At 36.4% G+C, this 21780-nt stretch overlaps 1 protein-coding gene across 1 annotated transcript in view; it reads left to right on the forward strand.

The window, feature by feature from the left end:
- The window catches only part of CENPP (centromere protein P), a 225726-nt gene that overhangs the window by 27323 nt on the left and 176623 nt on the right, over positions 1-21780 (forward strand). Inside the window, exon 4 of the mRNA XM_079927568.1 lies at positions 9733-9821. Within this exon, the coding sequence (XP_079783694.1) occupies positions 9733-9821 (89 nt within the window). The remainder of the gene's footprint in view (positions 1-9732; positions 9822-21780) is intronic.

The raw sequence follows: 21780 nt of genomic DNA on the forward strand, positions 1-21780 counted from the left end.
TACAAGAAGAATACTGGAAATTTCACAAATATGTGGAGATTAAAAACATGCTACTGAACAACCAATGGGTCAAAAAACAAATGGAAGCAAAATAAAGAAATACCTTGAGGCTAATGAAAATGGAAATACAACATACCAAAACTTATGAACTACAGTAAAAGCAGTTCTGAAAGGGAAGACCATGGCAATATACGCCTATCTAAAGAAACAAGAAAAATCTCAAAACACTTAACTTGATACCTCAAGGAACTGAGGTATAAAGATAAAGAAGAACAAATGAAGCCCAAAGTTACCAGAAGGAAGGGAATAACATAGATCAGAGGGAATTCCCTGGTGTTCCAGTGGTTGGGACTCTGTGCTATCACTGCCGAGGGCCTGGGTTTGATCCCTGGTTGGGGAACTAAGATCCTGCAAGCCACTTGGTGGGGCCAAAAACAAACAAACAAAGCAAAGCAAACAAAAAAACCTATGAACATAAATCAGAACAGAAACAAATGAAATAGAGACTAAAAAGACGTTAGAAAAGATCAATGAAACCAAGAGCAGATTCTTTGAAAGGATAATCAAAATTGATAAATCTTTAGCTAGACTCACCAAGAAAAAAAAAAGACTCAAATAAAATCAGAAATGAAAGATGAGTCATTACAACTGCTACCACAGGAATACAAAGGATCATAAGAGACTACTGTGAACAATTATGCACCAACAAATGGATAAACTCCTAAAAGCAACCTTCCAAGACTGAATCAGGAAGAAATAGAAAATCTGAACAGGCCAGTTACTAATAGGGAGATTGAATCAGTAATTTAAAACCTCCCAACTAAAATCCAGGACCAGATGGCTTCACTGATGACTGCTACCAAACATATAAAGAGGAATTAATACCAGTGCATCTCAAACTCTTCCAAAAAGAGGAGGAACACTTCTGAACTTACTTTAGAAAGCCAACTTACTCTGATACCCCAAATAGACAAGGGCACAGAAAAGAAAATTATAAGCCAATATCCCTGGTGAACATAGATGTAAAAATCTTCAACAAAATATTAGCAAACTAAATTCAGCAATACATTAAAAGGATCATTCACAATGATCAAGTGGAACTTATTCCAGGGATGCAAGGATGGTTCAACATTTGCAAATCAATCGATGTGCTACACCACATGAACAAAAAAGAAGGATAAAACATCATATGATTATCTCAATAAATGCAGAAAAAGCATTTGATAAAATTCAGCAACAATTTATGGTAATAACTTCAACAAAGTGGGTATAGAAGAGCTTTTGCACAGAAAAGGAAACCATAAACAAGATGAAAAGACAACCCTCAGAATGGGAGAAAATATTTGCAACCAAAGCAACTGACAAAGGACTAACCTCCAAAATATACAAGCACCTCATGTAGCTCAATATCAAAAAAACAAACAACCCAATCCAAAAATGGGCAGAAGTCCTAAATAGACATTCCTCCAAAGAAGATATACAGATTGCCAACAAACACATGAAAGGTTGCTCAACATCACTAATTATAAGAGAAATGCAAATCAAAACTACCATGAGGTATCACCTCACACCGGTCAGAATGGCCATCATCAAAAAATCTACAAACAATAAATGCTGGAGAGGGTGTGGAGAAAAGGGAACCCTCTTGCACTGTTGGTGGGAATGTAAATCAATACACCCACTATGGAGAACAGTATGGAGGTTCCTTTAAAGACTAAAAATAGAACTACTGTATGACCCAGCAATCCCACTACTGTGTATATACCCTGAGAAAACCATAATTCCAAGAGAGACATGTACCACAATGTTCATTGCAGCACTGTTTACAATAGCCAGGACATGGAAGCAACCTAAATGTCCATTGACGGATGGACTATTACTCAGCCATAAAAAGAAACGAAACTGAGTTATTTGTAGTGAGGTGGGTGGACCTAGAGTCTGTCATACAGAGTGAAGTAAGTCAGAAAGAGAAAAATACCGTATGCTAACACATATATATGGAATCTAAAAAAAAAAAAAAAAAAAGGTTCTGACGAACCTAGGGGCAGAACAGGAATAAAGACTCAGACATAGAGAATGGACTTGAGGACATGGGGAGGGAGAAGGGTAAGTTGGGACGAAGTGAGAGAGTGGCACTGACATATATACACTACCAAATGTAAAACAGATAGCTAGTGGGAAGCAGCCGCATAGCACAGGGAGATCAGCTTGATGCTTTGTGACCACCTAGAGGGGTGGGATAGGGAGGGTGGGAGGGAGACACAAGAGGGAGGGGATATGGGGATATATGTATATGTATAGCTGATTCACTTTGCTATACAGCAGGAACTAACACAACATTGTAAAGCAATTATACTCCAATAAAGATGTTTAAAAAATTAAAATAAATAAATAAACTAGATAGCTAGTGGGAAGCAGCCACATAGCACAGGGAGATCAGCTCCATGCCTTGAGACCACCTAGAGGGGTGGGATAGGGAGGGTGGGAGGGAGATGCAAGAGGGAGGAGATATGAGGTTATATGTATACGTATAGCTGATTCACTTTGTTATACAGCAGAAACTAACACAACATTGTAAAACAATTATACTCCAATAAAGATGTTAGAAAAAGATAAAAGTTATTATAAAATGTTTAAAAAAGTGGGTATGGAGGGAATATACCTCAAAATAATAAAGGACATGTATGATGAGTTCATATCTAACTTCATACTCAATAGTGAAAAGCTGAAAGCTTTTCCTGTAATATCTAGAATAAGACAAAGGATGCCCTCTCTTACCGTGTTTATCCAACACAGTATTGGAAGTTTTAGCCAGATCAGTTAGATTAAAAAAAAGAAATAAAAGGCATCCAAATTGGAAAGAAAGAAGTCATACTGTCACTATTCATAGATGACATGTTATTATTTATAGAAAACCCTAAAGGCTCCACCAAAAAAAAAAAGAAAGAACCAGAAAAACTATTAGAACAAATGAACTAATTCAGTTAAGTTGTAGAATACAAAATCAATAAATCTGTTGCATTTCTATACCCTAATAATGAACTATCAGAGAAATTAAGAAAACAATTTCATTTACAATAGCATCAAAAAGAATAAAATACCTACAAATAAGTTTAACCAAGGAGGTGAAAGGGCTGTGCACTGAAAAGTCTGACATTGATGAAAGAAGTTTATAACACAAATAAGTAGAAAGATACTCCATGCTCATAGATAGGAAGAATTAATATTGTTAAAATGTCCATACTGATGAAAGTTATCTACAGATTCAGTGCAATCCCTACCAAAATTCCAACGATGTTTTTCACAGAAATAGAAGAAACTCTTAAAATTTGTTTGGAACCACAAAAGATCCCAAATAGCCAACGCAATCTTTTTTTTATTAAATAAATTTATTTATTTATTTTTGGCTGCATTGGGTCTTCGTTGCTGCATGCGGGCTTTCTCTAGTTGCGGTGAGCAGGGGCTACTCTTCGTTGTGGTGTGCAGTCTTCTTATTGCGGTGGCTTCTCTTGTTGTGGAGCATGGGCTCTAGGCGTGCGGGCTTCAGTAGTTGTGGCTTGCGGTCTCTAGAGAGAAGGCTCAGTAGTTGTAGCGCATGGGCTTAGTTGCTCCACGGCATGTTGGATATTCCTGGACCAGGGATTGAACTCGTGTCCCCTGCATTGGCAGGCGGATTCGTTTTTTTTTTTAATTTTATAAATTTATTTATTTATTTATTTTTGGCTGCGTTGGGTCTTTGTTGCTGTGTGCAGACTTTCTCTAGTTGTGGCGAGCAGGGGCTACTCTTTGTTGTGGTGCGCAGGCTTCTCATTGCGGTGGCTTCTCTTGTTGCAGAGCACAGGCTCTAGGCGCACAGGCTTCAGTAGTTGTGGCATGCGGGCTCAGTAGTTGTGGCTTGCGGGCTCTAGAGCACAGACTCAGTAGCTGTGGTGCATGGGCTTATTTGCTCCGCGGCATGTGGGATCTTCCCGGACCAGGGCTCGAACCCGTGTCCCCTGCATTTGCAGGCGGTTTCTTAACCACTGTGCCATCAGGGAAGTCCCTGGCAGGCGGATTCTTAACCACTGTGCCACCAAGTCCCTCCTAAGCAATCTTGAGAAAGAAGAGTAAACCTGGAGCTATTACGCACCTTGATTTCAAACTACATTACAAAACTATAGTGGTCTAAACAATATTGTGTTGGCATAAAATGGATACATATGTCAATGGAACAGAATAGAGAACCGAAGAATAAACCCATGCATATACGGTCAATTAATTTATGTCAAAATAGCCAAGATTATAGAAAGGGGAAAGGATAGTCTCTTCCATAAATGGTGTTGGGAAAACTGGATAGCCACATGCAAAAGGATGAAACTGGACCACTCTTACATCATACATAAAACCTAACTCAAAATGGATTAAAGATTTGAATGTAAGACCTGAGACCATAAGACTCCTAGAAAAAACATAGGTGGTAAGCCCCTTGACATCATTCTGGTGATGATTTTTTGGATTTGACACTAAAGGCAAAAATAAACAAGCAGCTACATGAACCTAAAAAGTTTCTGCACAGCAAAGGAAACCATCAACAAAATTACAAGGCTGAATGGGAGAAAATATTTGCAAATCATGTCTGATAAGGTGTTAATATCCAAAACATGTAAAGAACTCATAAAGCTCAATAGTGCAAAAAACAATCTGATTAAAAATGGGCAGAGGATTTGATTAGACATTTTTCCAGAGAAGACAAACAGAAGACCAGCAGGTACATGCAAAGGTGTTCAACATTACACTATTCATCAAGGAAATGTAAATCAAAACCACAATTAGCTATAACCTCACACTGGTTAGAATGTGTAATGTAAATAATACAAGAAATAACAGGTGTTGGTGAGGATGTAGGGAAATGGGAATTCTTGTGCACTGTTGGTTGCAATGTAAATTGGTGCAGCCACTATGGAAAACAATATGGAGGCTCCTCAGAAAGTTAAAATATAACTGTTACATGATCCAGCAATTCTTCTGGGTATTTTATTCAAAGGAAACAAAAACACTAACTCAAAAAGATACATGCACCCCCATGTTTATTGCAGCATTATTTACAATAACCAAGACAGGGAAACAAATTTAGTGTCCATCGATGGACGAATGGATAAAGAAAATGTGGTCTGTATATAAAATGGAATATTATTCAGCCATAAAATGAATGAAATCTTGCCATTGGTGACAACATGGATGGACCTTGAGGGCATTATGCTAAGTGAACTCAGACAGAGAAAGACAAGTACTGTATGATCTCACTTATATATGGAATCTAGGAAACAGCATAAACAAAAAGAAGAGCAAGCTTATAGATGTAGAGGATAGATTGGTGGTTGCCAGGGGAGGGGGTTGGGGGAAATGGGTGACGGTGGTCAAAAGGTACAGACCTCCAGTTAGAAAATAAATTAGTCATGGGGATCTAATGTACAGTATGGCAACTATAGTTAATAATACTTCATTGCATTTTTTAAAGTTGCTAAGAAAGTAAATCTTCAAATCATCACAAAGAAACAATTTTTGTAATTATGTGTGGTGTTGAATATTGACTGTGTGATCATTTCACAATATATACAAATATGTAATCATTTTGTACATCTGAAACTAATACAGTGTTATATGTCAATTATATCTCAAAAAAAATTTTTTAAAAAGAATACAGTCCCATATCATAGTCTCCAGAGAAAATTTACCTGATGTGATGACATTCAAACCCAAATGAAAGAAAACACTGAAATCTGATGTAGGGTATTTTGTGAAATCACAGGACCCTTTTCTTGAATGTCTTTACCCCAAATCCTTAAGTTGTAGAGAAGAATGAGAAATGCGGGCTTAAATTGACTGTGGTAGAAAGGAATGTGCTGCTGAGACTCATGCAGGGTCTTTGAGGTCAGGTTGTTTACAAGGTCCTTCCCTTGTTTGCCAACTGGGGTGGGTTGACCTCGTTAGCAGTATGACTGGCAAGGAGAGAGATGGAGAAAAAATATATTGAAGAATTCACAACACACCAAAAATAAATGAATGAATGAATGAATAAAAAATGGAGGGGCCAGTAAATCATAGGCTTTATGCTGACAGGGTACTTTGCCTATTCTAATGGGTATAAGGCCAAAATCCAAAACACTTACACATACTCAAACAAAAGACAAGGCATTTCTCTGAGATTTTTTTTCTTTTCCCCTTTTTTTTGGTTATAACAGCTCTATTGAGATGTAGTTCACATACCATATAATTCATCCATTAAAAGTATACATTCAGCAGTTTTTAATTTATTCAGCTTTGTGCAACCATCACCACATCAATTTTAGAACTTTTTTAGCACCTCAAGGAGAAACCCCATGCTCTTTATCACCCCTCATTTGCCTTTCTTCTTCCCAGACCTGACTTATCTATCTTCTGTCTCTATGGATTTGCCTATTCTTGGCATTTCATAGAAATGGACTCATATAATTTGTATGATTACAAATTTTTTGACTGGTTTCTTTCACTTAGCACAATATTTTCAGGGTTCATTCATGTTGTAGCATATATCATTACTTCATTCTTTTTAAAATTTTTTTTTGGCTGCATCGTGAGGATCTATCACATTTTGTTTATTCATTTGTCAGCTGAGAAACATTTCGCTCGTTTTCACCTTTTGGCTGTTATGGATAACATTTCTGAAGATATTCATGTATAAGTTTTTAAGTGGACGTTATGTTTTCATTTTTCTTATATAAATCTAGGTAGAGAATTACTGGGTCAGATGGAAGTACCAGATTATGATTAGTATGTTGAGCATCTTTTCATAAGCTTATTGGCCATTTGTATATCATCTTTGGTGAAATGTCTGTTGAGATCCATTGCCCAGTTTTTAATTGGGTTATTTGTCTTTTCATTATTGAGTTGTAAGAATGTTCTGGAATTTGTTGTGTTTTTGTTTTGGTTTGGTTTGGTTTGGTTTTTTTTTTTTTGCGGTACGCGGGCCTCTCACTGTTGTGGCCTCTCCCATTGCGGAGCACAGGCTCCGGACGTGCAGGCTCTGCGGCCGTGGCTCACGGGCCCAGCCGCTCCACAGCATGTGGGATCTTCCCGGACCGGGGCACGAACCCGCGTCCCCTGCATCGGCAGGCGGACTCTCAACCACTGCGCCACCAGGGAAGCCCTGGAATTTTTTTTTGATGAGATATGGTGGTAGATGCCCACAAACAGTCTACTTTGACTACAGTTGCTCCTAACAATTCCCACTATATTCTTGAGCAGTGGAAAAAACTAAACAGTGATTATAAGCCATTAATATCCATTTCTCCAGCAGCTGAAAATACAGAAAGACAAGTCAGATATTACCCAGACAAATGGTAAACAGTCAAGCATTATCTACTCACTCTATATCCTTAGGAAATAGAAGAAATAGCTAGATCTACTCCTGTTAACAAAAAAGATCCACAGAGTACAGAACACAAAAATGGTGCAGAATTTGTTAGTCATCATTTAGAAACCTTGCCATGAAAGGAATTAGAAAATGTAGATAAATTCTCTTTGAAATAATTAATCCAGGAAATAAAAGAACATGCTATATTATAACTGCACTCTCAAATGAAAGCATTCAAAGAAAATTGAATAAGAGGGAAAGAGAGCTGGGAGAAAGAAAGGAAGAATAAAATGATTATAGTGCTGAAAAATAAATTAGAAATAGTTAGGAGTAGAATATGGAGGATAGGCTTGAGAAAAATCACCTACAAGTGCAATTGAAAAGAAGAAAAATCTGGAAGACAATGAAGATTCATATGATTTTTCCAAAAACAAGAAAAAATGAAAGAGAAATTATAGGTAAATATATAATAGAAGAAAATTTACTAGAGTAAAGGAGAAAACTTGGATTTTGCAGATCAAAGTATTTAACAGTTTATTTAACAATCCCCATTATTGAATATAGACTTGTTTTTGGCTTTTTGTAATAAGAAGCTGTTAGCCTTTGTCTTCATTTCTTTATGATATATTCATAGAATTCAAATTGCTGAGACAGAGAATATAAACATTTTAAGTTATGCATTGTCAAAACAATGTTATAGGTAAAAGTGTCATCTCATTGTGTTAATTTACATTTATCTTATTACTTGTCAGAGCAAACATTTTTTTTCCGTGTAACTTGTCTTTTACCTCTGAGTTTTTAGTGCATGTTATGTGCCTTTTTCTTTTAAGTTTTCATATCTCCTTGTCATTTTTATAGTACAAATTTTCCTGTTTATTTCTTTTCTTTTAGTTATAAAGCATTTTATATCGATAGTTTGTGTTTTTATGTAATCATATTTGCTTTTTTGTTGTTATTGTTTGCTTAGAAAGTTCTTTCTTACTCAGTAATCAGTTACATGTCTATATTCCCTCCTAATACTTTATGGTTTCAGTGTTAACATTTAAGTAAGTAATTCACTTGGAGTTCATTTTGGTTTTTGGTATGGAGTGAGGATCTGATTTCACTCTTTTAAGAAGTAACCCATTTGCACAGCAAAGGAAACCATAAACAAAACAAAAAGACAACCCAGAGAATGGGAGAAAATATTTGCTAACGAACCGACTGACGAGGGATTAATCTCCAAAATGTACAAACAGCTCAAGCACCTCAATATCAAAAAACAAACAACCCAATCAAAAAATGGCCAGAAGATCTAAATAGACATTTCTCCAAAGACAACATACAGATGGCCAAGAGGCACATGAAAAGATGCTCAACGTCACTATTAGAGAAATGCAAATCAAAACTATTTAGATATCACCTCACATCAGTCAGAATGGCAATCATCAAAAAATCTACAAACAATAAATGCTGGAGAGGGTGTGGAGAAAAGGGAAACCTCCTACACTGTTGGTGGGAATATAAATTGGTACAACCATTATGGAGAACAGTTTGGAGGTTTCTTAAAAAACTAAAAATAGAGCTACCATATGATCCAACAATCCCACTCCTGGTTATATATCTGGAGGAAACCATAATTCAAAAAGATATATGTACCCCAGTGTTCATTGCAGCACTATTTACAATAGCCAGGACATGGAAGCAACCTAAATGTCCATCAGCAGAGGAATGGATAAAGATGTGGTATGTATATACAATGGAATATTACTCAGCCATAAAAAAAGAATGAAATAATGCCATTTGCAGCAACATGGATGGACCTAGAGATTGTCATACTAAGTGAAGTAAGTCAGAGAAAGATAAATATCATATGATATTATTTATATGTGAAATCTAAAAAAATGGTACAAATGAACTTATTTACAAAACAGAAATAGAGTCACAGAAGTAAAAAACAAACTAACGGTCACTGGGGGTAAAGGGGAGGGGAGAGATAAATTGGGAGATTGGGACTGACATATACGGACTACTATATATAAAATAGATAACTAGTAAGGACATTTAGCACAGGGAACTCTACTCAATACTCTGTAATGACCTATATGGGAAAAGAATCTAAAAAAGAGTGCATATCTATATATGTATAACTGATTCACTTTGCTGTACACCTGAAACTAACACAACATTGTAAATCAACTACATTCCAATAAAAATTTTTAAAAAAAGTAACCCATATTTGCAGTACTTTTTCTTGGTTACTTTTTCCTATTACTTGGTGACATTTCATTTTGCATATTTTGAAAGTAGATTTGTCTCTTAATTTTATTTAAAAGTTGACTGTGCTTTGATACAAAAAAGTTTTTTTGTTCCTATTTTAGAATGAGGAGAGTTTATCTTCTGTTATTACTGACCTCAGCATAATAATGGAACCCACCGAATATTCAGAATTAAGTGAATTTGTGTCTAGGTAAGATATTTTACTTTTCTTTTCTTAGGAATTTCTTTCAGTTTACAATTTTAAGTTTACCTGTTCTTTTTTCTTGATAAGTAAATATCAAAATATCTCTGAAAGTATAACACCATTATTGTGGCTTATATTTAAGCCTATATTTTCTATGTCTCTCATTCACTCAATTAAAAGTTATTGTACATTCACCATGTACTAGGCATTAAAATAAAATGTAAGCAAAACCAGATATAATCCTTGATCCTCATGGAATTTATAGCCTAGAGTGAAGTTATATTAAATAATTGCAGAAATAAATCTAAAATTATCGTTGTGGCAAATGCTACAAATAAGAGTTGCACAGTGCTGTTGAAGCATGTATCAGGAATTTGACTTTCAGGGAGAACATAGAATAATTTCCTGAAACTTGAGCTGATATCTGAAAAATGAGCAGGCATACACTAACAAAAGAGGTCCTAGATAGGATAGCTTATACACAGGCATTGTGCTGGGGGGGAACAGGAGGCCGGAGTGTCTGGGAGAGGGCAAGAGCAGGGGAGAATGGTATAAGATGAGGTTAGCAACGTATGTAAGGTCCACACTATGGATTTTGGTATAAGGAGTTTGACCATAGTCAAACTATGTGTGACGTAGTGTGACATCCTAGAAAGAATTATTTTTGATGTTGCAGGGAGAAGGGATTTAAGGGGTGCAAAATTGGATACAGGAGGGTCAGTGACTAGCCTATAAAACAGTTCAGGGAAACAGAAGTTTGTAGTTTGGACTAGAATAATGGTGGTTGAGATAGAGGGCTGAATGGATTTGGGGGATATTTAGGAAGTACAATTGAATAGGCATGGTGTTGGTTAAATAAGAGGAGTCAGGAGTCACTGACAGGTGCTAACTCCTTGGTGATGGTGATTGCATTTGTTGAGATAGGAAAAGTTGGAAGAAGACCATGTCAGATGAGTTGGTGACTTCAGTTTGGACATGTTGAACTTAAGTGCCTTTGAAGCACTGAAGTAAAAATAAGAAGTAGGAAGCTGAGAAGAGGTGTAGGTAGGAGATATAAACACTGGGGTTATCTGCCAGTGGGTAAAGTTAAAACTTTGAGCAGGAATGAGACTGCCTATGGAGAGAATATAGAGTGAAAATAGGAAAAAGACTGCCACTGAACCTTGAGGAATTCTAAAATGTCCTGCTGAATAGAATTAAAGGATAATGCAAAGAAATTAGAAAACTGAGAGATGGGAGGAAAACCAGGACTGTGTTGTTGACCATTGACAATTGTATTGACACTTTCTTTCACAGTTTGCTTTCTTTAAAGCAATCCTTTCAGTGTTTACTGGAGTACATGGGTTGTGAAAAGAAGTCTGCTATATTGTTTATGTCTGTGCATGCATTTTTTTGGCTGCTTTCAAACGTTTCTATTAATATTGTTTTTTGACAGTGCGTGCTATTTCTAAGGTGTGTTTATGTGAAAATTCTCAACCGCATCTTTTCAGATACTTTTTCTGTCCTGTTCTCTTTCTTCTTCTCCAACTCTGATTAGCCATATGTTAGAACATTTGATATATTGTCTCAGTGTTTGGATGCTCTGTTCTATTTCTTTCACTCTTTTTTCTTTGCATTTCATTTTGGATAATTTCTATTACTGTATCTTAAAGTTCACAGATTCTTTCCTCAGCTGAAGTCCATTCTGCCAATGAGCCCATTAAAGAAATTCTTCATCTCTAAAGTAATGTTTTTTTATTTCTAGTGTTTTCATTTGATTCTTAATTTTTCTCTCTCTGCTGAAATTCCCCATTTCTTCATGAATGTTATCTACCTTTTTTCACTAGATCTTTTCACTTATTAATCATAGTTATTTTTTTCTTTAATGTTTTATTATGGAAAATTTTAAATATAGGTTCCCCCACATCTGAAAATAGAGCATTCCTATGAAACCTTTTGTAAGCCAAAATGGTGTAAAGTGAAGAAGCAGTTACCTCTAACAGATGTACAAAATAAATTGCTAACAGATGTACAAAATTGCTAATATGTACAAAATAAATCAAGATACAGCACAAATGCTCACAGACATATTTCAAAGCTATGGTGGCTTGATGCTGAGATGCTGAATGTAGTTTCTGGGGAAGGAGCTTGGTGGTGCCACTTTCACTGCTCAGGGTGCATGTTGTCTTTATGATGGCTCGCTCCAAAACAAACCCTGAATGTTATTTTCATTTTTTGCCTTTTTTCGTAAAAGTGAAAATTCTTCCATCAGATTTCTTTCGATTAGCAAAAAGAGGTAATAATGTAGGTCTTTGGTAAAAGTGAAGTGGTGTGAATCAAACTTTTGAAAAGTGGGGGGATACATGGATATGTAAAAATAATAGTATAATTAACCTGTAGCTACCCATTAGGCACCTTCAACAGTTATCAGTATTTTTCCAATCTTATTTCATCTATTCTTACACATTTTAAACTTTCAGTTTGGAAATAATTAGAGACTCACAAGAAGTTGCAATAAAAACAATATACAAGGAGATCACTTCATCCAGCCTCTGACGGTGATAACATCTTGCATAATTATAGTATACTATCAAAACCAGAAATTTGATATTAGTAAAATCCAGAGAGCTTTTGCAGATTTTACCAGTTTTCCAAGCACTTGTGTGTGTAACACTATAACATTATATATTAATATATATAATATATATTACCTTTTTAACCATTTTTAAATGTACAGTTCATTGGTATTAAATACGTTCATAATGTTGTACAAGCAACACTACCATCCATCTCCATGACTCTTTTCATCTTATAGAACTGAAAATCCATACCCATTAAAGAGTAGCTCCCCATTTCCTTCTCTGCCCAGCCCCACCATTCTTATTTGTCTCTGGTTTTTAATCATAGTTATTTTATTTTATTTCATTTTAAATTTATTTATTTGTTTATTTATTTATTTATTTTTGGCTGTGTTGGGTCTTCATTGTTCCGCACGGGCTTTCTTTAGTTGCGGCGAGCGGGGGCTACTCTTCATTGCGGTGCGCGGCCTTCTCATTGCAGTGGCTTCTCCTGTTGCGGAGCACGGGCTCTAGGTGTGCGGGCTTCAGTAGTTGTGGCTCCCGGGCTCTAGAGCGCAGGCTCAGTAGTTGTGGCACACGGGCGTAGTTGCTCCACGGCATGTGGGATCTTCCCGGAGCAGGGCTCGAACCCGCGTCCCCTGCATTGGCAGGCAGATTCTTAACCACTGCGCCACCAGGGAAGCCCAATCATAGTTATTTTAAAGCCCATATCTGATATTACCAACATTTGAGTCATCATTGAGTTCAGTTCTGGTGATTAGTCTACAATAGTTTGTTTTTTCTTGAATTTTTGTGTTCCATAATTTTTTATTGACTGATGGACATTGTCTGTTGAAAACAGTAGAGTCTGAAACAAATAGTAGTTATGCCCAGAAATGGGTACATTTCTTTTATCAGGCTCTTAGTATGGGATTTAATTCAGGGTAGTCAGCAGTTGAGCTGGGTTTGGGATTTTTGTTTCTTTCATTATTTTTAGGCACCAAAGGCTTCAAATTCTTCCAGCAGTGAATTCAAACTCAACTTCAAATTCAGTTCTGCCTTATGCTTAGAATAGGGTTTGGGGAGCTGGAGGGTTTTCATCAGTGTTCCAGCTTCACTCTCAACTTTTAGTAGTCCCTGTATATCTGCATCTCAGTGGGGAATGTTTCTCCCTGCACTTGACACTCCCTCAGCAGTAGGTGGTGATGCCTGTTTCTTGGTGCTAGGCTCATGGTGGGAACAAAGGGAGATCTGTGTTCCAGGGTCCATCCTTAGTATTGGGCAGGTCCTGTAGACCTGCACCTCAGGGGTTGAGAACACCCGTTTTTGTGCTCCTCCTCCCCAGTGCAGCCAAACTCAGCCTGGGTCTGGTGTTGATCTTGTGGAGGGGAGAGTTCCTTGCCCCTCCCCCCACACCCCAGGGTTATGCTTGCTTTTGGTGTAGGATCATGCACCCAAAGGGTTTTGTATCCCTCCCGTGCAACAGAGGGATTTAAGCTTCTGCCCCTTTTTCCAAAGCAATGGATCTTTCTCTTGATAGCAGGAGTGTTTTCTGCCCCTCTCCCAGAATCATATGGGTTTGACTTTTACTCCTCCCTCGGAGGCAAGGTTTTTTTTTTTTCTTGCACTGCTTTGCTGCTGCTTCTTTAGCAGCTTAGGGTTTTTGCTTCTACCAAAGAGAAGTTCTGGCTTCATTTTGTACCCCAGCAGCAGCTGATCACCTCTTTGTGCCTGTGTCACTGAGGGGAGCTCTCTCTGGGCTCCTGCCATGATCTTTCTGGTGGAGTCCCTTTGTGTGTGGGGTTCCCATCTGTTCCAAAATGACATCCACCCCACATTTGTCCTATAAGAATTTGTTGAAATTTTAGCTGATTTCTTGTTATCCACTTGTATGGTAACTGCTTCCCTCCCCTATGTTTAACCAAAGGTGAATAGTTTATGTGTCTTGTTTCTCCTTAGAGGGAGAAAAATTTTAATTTATTTGATTGCCTTGTAACCTCAGGTCTTTGATGGGCTCAAGAAAGTTTATGATTTTATAGATTATTCAGATTTTCCAGGATGTTAGGTTGAGAGTGACCTTCTCTGCAGATTTTTACATCTTAAGTAGAAGTGGAACTCTATCTTGGTTTTCTTTGATTCTCATTCTGGAATTTAGGGCATATTATTTTTTCATCTTCTGCATCCATCTTACCCTTTCTTTATATTTTCTATCTCTTCATATCTTTGTGCTTATTCCTGATTGTTCTTCAGATCTGTATTTCAGTTCAGTAATTATTTCTTCATTTTCTGACTAATCTGCTCTTTAAAAAAATTTTTTTTTAAATTTTTATTGGAGTATAGTTGATTTACAACGTTGTGTTAGTTTCAGGTGTACAGCAAAGTTAATCAGTTATACATATACATATATCATCTCTCTTTTTAGATTCTTTTCTCATACAGGCCATTACAGAGTATTGAGTAGGGTTCCCTGTGCTATAAAGTAGGTCCTAATTGGTTATCTATTTTATATATAGTAGTGTGTATATGTCAATCCCAGTCTCCCATAATCTGCTCTTAAACCCCTATCCATTGTCTTTTTTTTTACTGAAGTATAGTTGATTTACAATGTTGTGCCAATCTGTGCTGTACAGCAAAGTGACTCAGTTATACACATAGAGATATTCTTTTCTTATATTCTTTTCCATTATGATTTATCACAAGGTATTGAATACAGTTCCTTGTCCTATCCATTAGGACCTTGCTTATCCATTCTAAATATAACAGTTTGCATCTACCAACCCCAAACTCCCAGTCCATCCCTTTCCCTCTCCCCCTCCCCCTTGGCAACCACAAGTCTGTTCTCTATGTCTATGACTCTGTTTCTGTTTTGTAGATGGGTTCATTTGTGCCATTTTTTAGATTCCACATATAAGTGATATCAAATGGTATTTCTCTTTCTTTTTTAAAACAATTTTTAAATTAAATTTAATTTTTTTTATACAACAGGTTCTTATTAGTCATCAATTTTATACACATGAGTGTATATATGTCAATCCCAATCTCCCAATTCATCACACCCCCAACCCCACCACCCTGCTGCTTTCCCCGCTTGGTGTCCATCTGTTTGTTCTCTACATCTGTGTCTCAATTTCTGCCCAACAGACTGGTTCATCTGTACCATTTTTCTAGGTTCCACATATATGCATTAATATACGGTATTTGTTTTTCTCTTTCTGACTTACTTCTCTCTGTATGACAGTCTCTAGATCCATCCACATCTCAACAAATGACCCAATTTTGTTCCTTTTTATGGCTGAGTACTATTCCATTGTATATATGTACCACATCTTCTTTATCCATTCGTCTGTCGATGGGCATTTAGGTTGCTTCCATGACCTGGCTATTGTAAATAGTGCTGCAATGAACATTGGGGTGCATGTATCTTTTTGAATTATGGATTTCTCTGGGTATATGCCCAGTAGTGGGATTGCTGGATCATATGGTAATTCTATTTTTAGTTTTTTGAGGAACCTCCATACTGTTCTCCATAGTGGCTATATCAATTTACATTGCCACCAACAGTGCAAGAGGGTTCCCTTTTCTCCACACCCTCTCCAGCATTTACTGTTTGTAGATTTTCTGATGATGCCCATTCTAAATGGTGTGAGGTGACACCTCATTGAAGTTTTGATTTGCATTTCTCTAATAATTAGTGATGTTGAGCTGCTTCTCATGTGCTTCTTGGCCATCTGTATGTCTTCTTTGCAGAAATGTCTATTTAGGTCTTCTGCCCATTTTTGGATTGGGTTGTTTGTTTTTTTTAATATTGAGCTGCTTATATATTTTGGAGATTAATCCTTTGTCCGTTGGTTCGTTTGGAAATATTTTTTCCCATTCTGAGGGTTGTCTCTTCACCTTGTTTGTAGTTTCCTGTGCTTTGCAAAAGCTTTTAAGTTTCATTAGGTCCCATTTGTTTATTTTTGTTTTTATTTCCATTACTCTAGGAGGTGAATCAAAAAAGATCTTGCTGTGATTTATGTCAAACGGTGTTCTCCCTATGTTTTCCTCTAAGAGTTTTATAGTGTCCAGTCTTAAATTTAGGTCTCTAATCAATTTTGAGTTTACTTTTTTTTTGGCGGTATGCGGGCCTCTCACTGTTGTGGCCTCTCCCGTTGCGGAGCACAGGCTCCGGACGCGCAGGCTCAGTGGCCATGGCTCACGGGCCCACCACTCCGCGGCATGTGGGATCTTCCCAGACCGGGGCACGAACCCGTATCCCCTGCATCGGCAGGCGGACTCTCAACCACTGCGCCACCAGGGAAGCCCTTGAGTTTATTTTTGTTTATGGTGTTAGGGAGTGTTCTAATTTCTTTATTTTACATGTAGCTGTCCAGTTTTCCCAGCACCACTTATTGAAGAGACTGTCTTTTCTCCATTGTATATCCTTGCCTCCTTTGTCATAGATTAGTTGACCATAGGTGCGTGGGTTTATCTCTGGGTTTCTATCCTGTTCCATTGATCTATATGTCTGTTTTTATGCCAGTAACATATTGTCTTGATTACTGTATCTTTGAAGTATAGTCTGAAGTCAGGGAGTCTGATTCCTCCAGCTCCGTTTTTGTCCCTCAAGACTTCTTTGGCTATTTGGGGTCTTTTGTGTCTCCATACAAATTTTAAGATTTTTTGTTCTAGTTCTGTAAAAAATGCCATTGGTAATTTGATAGGGATTGCATTGAATCTGTAGATTGCTTTGGTTGTAGAGTCATTTTCACAATATTGATTCTTCCAATCCAAGAATGGTATATCTCTCCATTTGTATTGTCTTTAATTTCTTTCATCAGTGTCTTAATACTTTTCTGCATACAGGTCTTTTGTCTCCCTAAGTAGGTTTATTCCTAGGTATTTTATTCTTTTTATTGCAATGGTAAATGGGGGTGTTTCCTTAATTTCTCTTTCAGATTTTTCATCATTAGTGTATAGGAATGCAAAAGATTTCTGTGCATTAATTTTGTATCCTGCAACTTTCCCAGATTCATTGATTAGCTCTAGTAGTTTTCTGGTGGCATCTTTAGGATTCTCTATGTATAGTATCATGTCATCTGCAAACAGTGACAGTTTTACTTCTTCTTTTCCAATTTGTATTCCTTTTATTTCTTTTTCTTCTCTGATTGCTGTGGCTTTAGAGGAAATGCTTTCAGTTTTTCACCGTTGAGAATGATGTTTGCTGTGGGTTTGTTGTATATGGCCTTTATTATGTTGAGGTAGGTTCCCTCTATTCCCACTTTCTGGAGAATTTTTACCATAAATGGGTGTTGAATTTTGTCAAAAGCTTTTTCTGCATCTATTGAGATGATCATGCGGTTTTTATTCTTCAGTTTGTTTGTATGGTGTATCACATTGATTGATTTGCATATATTGAAGAATCCTTGCATCCCTGGAATAAATCCCACTTGATCATGGTGTATGATCCTTTTAATGTGTTGTTGGATTCTGCTTGCTAGTATTTTGTTGAGGGTTTTTGCATCTATATTCATCAGTGATACTGGTCTGTAATTTTCTTTTTTTTGTAGTATCTTTATCTGGTTTTGGTATCAGGGTGATGGTGGCCTCATAGAATGAGTTTGGCTGTGTTCCTTCCTCTGCAATTTTTTGGAAGAGTTTGAGAAGAATGCGTGTTAGCTCTTCTCTAAATATTTGATACAATTCACCTGTGAAGCCATCTGGTCCTGGACTTTTGTTTGTTGGAAGATTTTAAATCACAGTTTCAATTTCATTACTTGTGATTGGTCTGTTCATATTTTCTGTTTCTTTCTGGTTCAGTGTTGGAAGGTTATAGCTTTCTAAGAATTTGTCCATTTCTTCCAGATTGTCCATTTTATTGGCATAGAGTTGCTTGTAGTAGTCTCATAGGATGCTTTGTATTTCTGCCATGTCTGTTGTAACTTCTCCTTTTTCATTTCTAATTTTATTGATTTGAGTCCTCTCCCTCTTTTTGATGTGTTTGGCTAAAGGTTTATCACTTTTGTTTATCTTCTCAAAGAACCAGCTTTTATTTTATTGATCTTTGATATTGTTTTCTTTGTTTGTATTTTATTTATTTCTGCTCTGATCTTTATGATTTCTTTCCTTCTACTAACTTTGGGTTTTGTTTGCTCTTCTTTCTCTAGTTCCTTTAGGTGTAAGGTCAGGTTGTTTATTTGAGATTTTCCTTGTTTCGTGAGGTAGGCTTGTATTGCTATAAACTTCCCTCTTAGAACTGCTTTTGCTGCATCCCATAGGTTTTATATCATCTTGTTTTCATTGTAATTTGTCTCTAGGTATTTTTTGTCTTCCTCTTTGATTTCTACAGTGATCTCTTGGTTATTTGGTAACATTGTTTAGCCTCCATGTTGTTTGGGTATTTTCACTGGATATTGAATTCTGGGTGACAGTTCTTTAAAAATGTTGTTTTACTTCCTTCTGGCCTCCATTGTTTCTGTTGAGAAATCCACTGTCTTGGAATCCTTGTTCTTCTATATGATATGTGTCTGTTTTCCTCTACTGATTCAGGAAGTTTTCTTTTTCTTTAATTTTCAGTAGTTCGATTATGATGTGTTTAAGCATGGATTTCTCTGAGTTTATTCTCCCTAGGGTTTTCTGAGTTTCTTGAATTTGTAAGTTTATGTCTTTTTACCTAATTTGACAAGTTTTCAGCCATTATTTCTCCAAATATACTTTTCACTCAGCACTTTTTCTTCTTTGCTTCTGGGTCTCTGATGACATGAATGTAAAATCGTTGGTATTGTCCTACATGTCCCTGTGGCTCCATTCATTTAATTCAGTTTTTTCCTTCTGTGTTATTCTGATTAGATCGTTTCTGTGTACTCACGAGTATAATCAGGGTATTAAACAGTTCCATCAATGCCAAAAAGCCCTTATACCCTCTCCCCACTCTTAACCCATGGCAGTACTTGCTCTGATCTTCATTACTAGAATTTTTCCTTTACAAAATGTCAAATAAGTGAAATCACACAGTGTGTAACCTTTTGAGATTGGCTTCTTTACTTAGCATAATGCCTTTGAGATTCATCTGTCTTTTCATTTCTGAGTAGTATTCCATTTTATTGTATAATAGTTTTTTTATCCATTCACCTATTGGAGGACATTCAGGTTATTTCCAGTTTTGGTGATTATGAATAGTGCTGCTCAATAGAGTTTTTTATGTGAATGTAAATTTTCTTTTCTCTAGGGTAATAACCGGAAGTGGGGTTGCTGGGTCATATGATAAGAATATGTTTAAATTTATAATAAACTGTCAAACTGTTTACCAGAGTGACCATACCATTTTGCATCCCCACTGGCAGTGTGTGAGAGTAACTGATAATATTTTAGTGAATTAAGTTCTGATAATCATTTGATTTTAGACCCAATATTCCTAGGAATTTAATTTTTAAAGAAAAGTTTAAAAGTGTTATTCCAAATTTCTCTCTGTGCTTTGCTTTATCCTTGAGAAAGAGACATTTGGAGTTACTTTACTTTTTTGATTCCTCTAGTTGCATTGGAAATGTGCCACTGCCAACATTTTGTGAAGGAAATCCATAACATCTGTTTTACATCCAGTGAAGTTTGAACTATGCTTGGGAAAACAGATCAATTGCAATCACTCTTACAGCTCTAAGAGCCGATACACACACACACACACACACACACACACACACACACACAAACACACTGTCTCTGTCTGTCACAAACACATACACACACACACACTTTCTTTCTATAATGGAAGACTGTGGAGATATGAATGGGGGTGAAGGAATTGTGACTTAATCCACTTTTAAATACAGTTCTTTTAAAAAAGTTATGTAAGAGAACAGTCTTTTTCTTTCTTTCCCTGGGTGTCTGTAGTGTGCGTGTGTGTTTAAACTTTGGCCATTGTAGTTTTTAAGATTTATTTCTTGGCTCACTCCCTCATCACATGATTAAGAGCTTATTTTTTGCTCCCTTGTTTAATGGAGATTAAAACATCTTGTCATTTTGGCCTTGTACACTAATGAAGTAACTACTGCTCTTTATGGACCTATATTCTTTGGAGAGTAATTTCCACTGTCAGACGTTAAAAAGTATTATTATTATTATATTATTATTATTATTGGCTGCTGGAGGGATTTCAACTGCATAAGCTAACTTTTAACAGTCTATTTAGATTTAATACTTTACCATTGCATTTACAGTCTGGGGATCCTTATAACAGTATAGATCCCTTTCTCTCCCTGCTTCATGTTATAGTTTTTATATGAATTACATTCATATGTATGCACTGAAAACCTCATCAGACAGTTATGGTTTTTTACCCTCAACCATGATACATAATTTAAAGAATTTAAGAGTGATAGATTATTATATTTACCCAGATTTTTACCATTTCTGTTTTTCTTCCTGATGCATATATCATGGCTGTGTTCTCCTAGATGCTTTGGTGTGCAATCTGAGTAGAGGTATTCTCTTATAGTACTGTGATTGACTCCATAAATTGACATTGATATAATACTTTTATCTACTTTGCCATCCATATTCCAATTTGGTTATTTGATCTAATAATGTCCTTTATTGTATTTTCTTTTCCTCTGCAGTACGTGATCCAGGCTAGAGTCAAGTATTGCATTTAGTTGTCATGTCTTACAGATTTCTTTAATCTAGAGCAATTCTAGAGCCTTTTATGACTTTGCCATCTTTAAAAAATACAGTTCTTCCGCCTCCCCCTCCCTGCCACTCATAGAATGTTTTTAATTTAGTCTTTGATTTTTTTTCTCATCATCAATTACTGTTATGTATTCTCAGGCAAAATACTGTATAGGTGATGTTTTGTCCTTCTCAGATAACTGTCCCTTACGGGTGATGTTAATTTTGATCATCAGTCAAACTGCTGCGTGATTCTCCACTGTATCATCACTGCTTTTTTTCCTCCCTTACAACTAGTAGACAGTCTATGGGGGGATACTTTATGGTCATGCAGATACTACTCTTCATTAAAATTTCTGCCTATATTTAGCACCCCTGGTGATTCATATCTGATCTACTTTTTACTGTGGTGGTTGCAAAATGATGATTTTTCAACTCCAGCACTTCCCTTTACATTTCTCAATAAGCATTAGTCCTTGTGCTTGAGAAATATATCTCCCTTCACCCCTGTGTATCAATATATGTGTATATGTGTACATATATATTTACTATAGATATGGTATCATTCATTCTTTTTTTTAAAGGTTTATAATTCTTTACTCTTCTTTTCATATTTTTGAGCACTTCCTTATATTCAGGGATAAAAAGACTTTCCAGGCTTAAAATATACCTCTCCTGCCCCAGGATGAAAATTTAAAAATAAATAAATACATGCGTGTTGAAAGCATATTATGTACTTTGTACTGTATTAGTTTCTAAGAGTAAAATTGAACAAAAGATACATAGTT

This window comes from Stenella coeruleoalba (assembly GCF_951394435.1).
Source record: "Stenella coeruleoalba genome assembly, chromosome: 7".
NCBI lineage: Eukaryota > Metazoa > Chordata > Mammalia > Artiodactyla > Delphinidae > Stenella > Stenella coeruleoalba.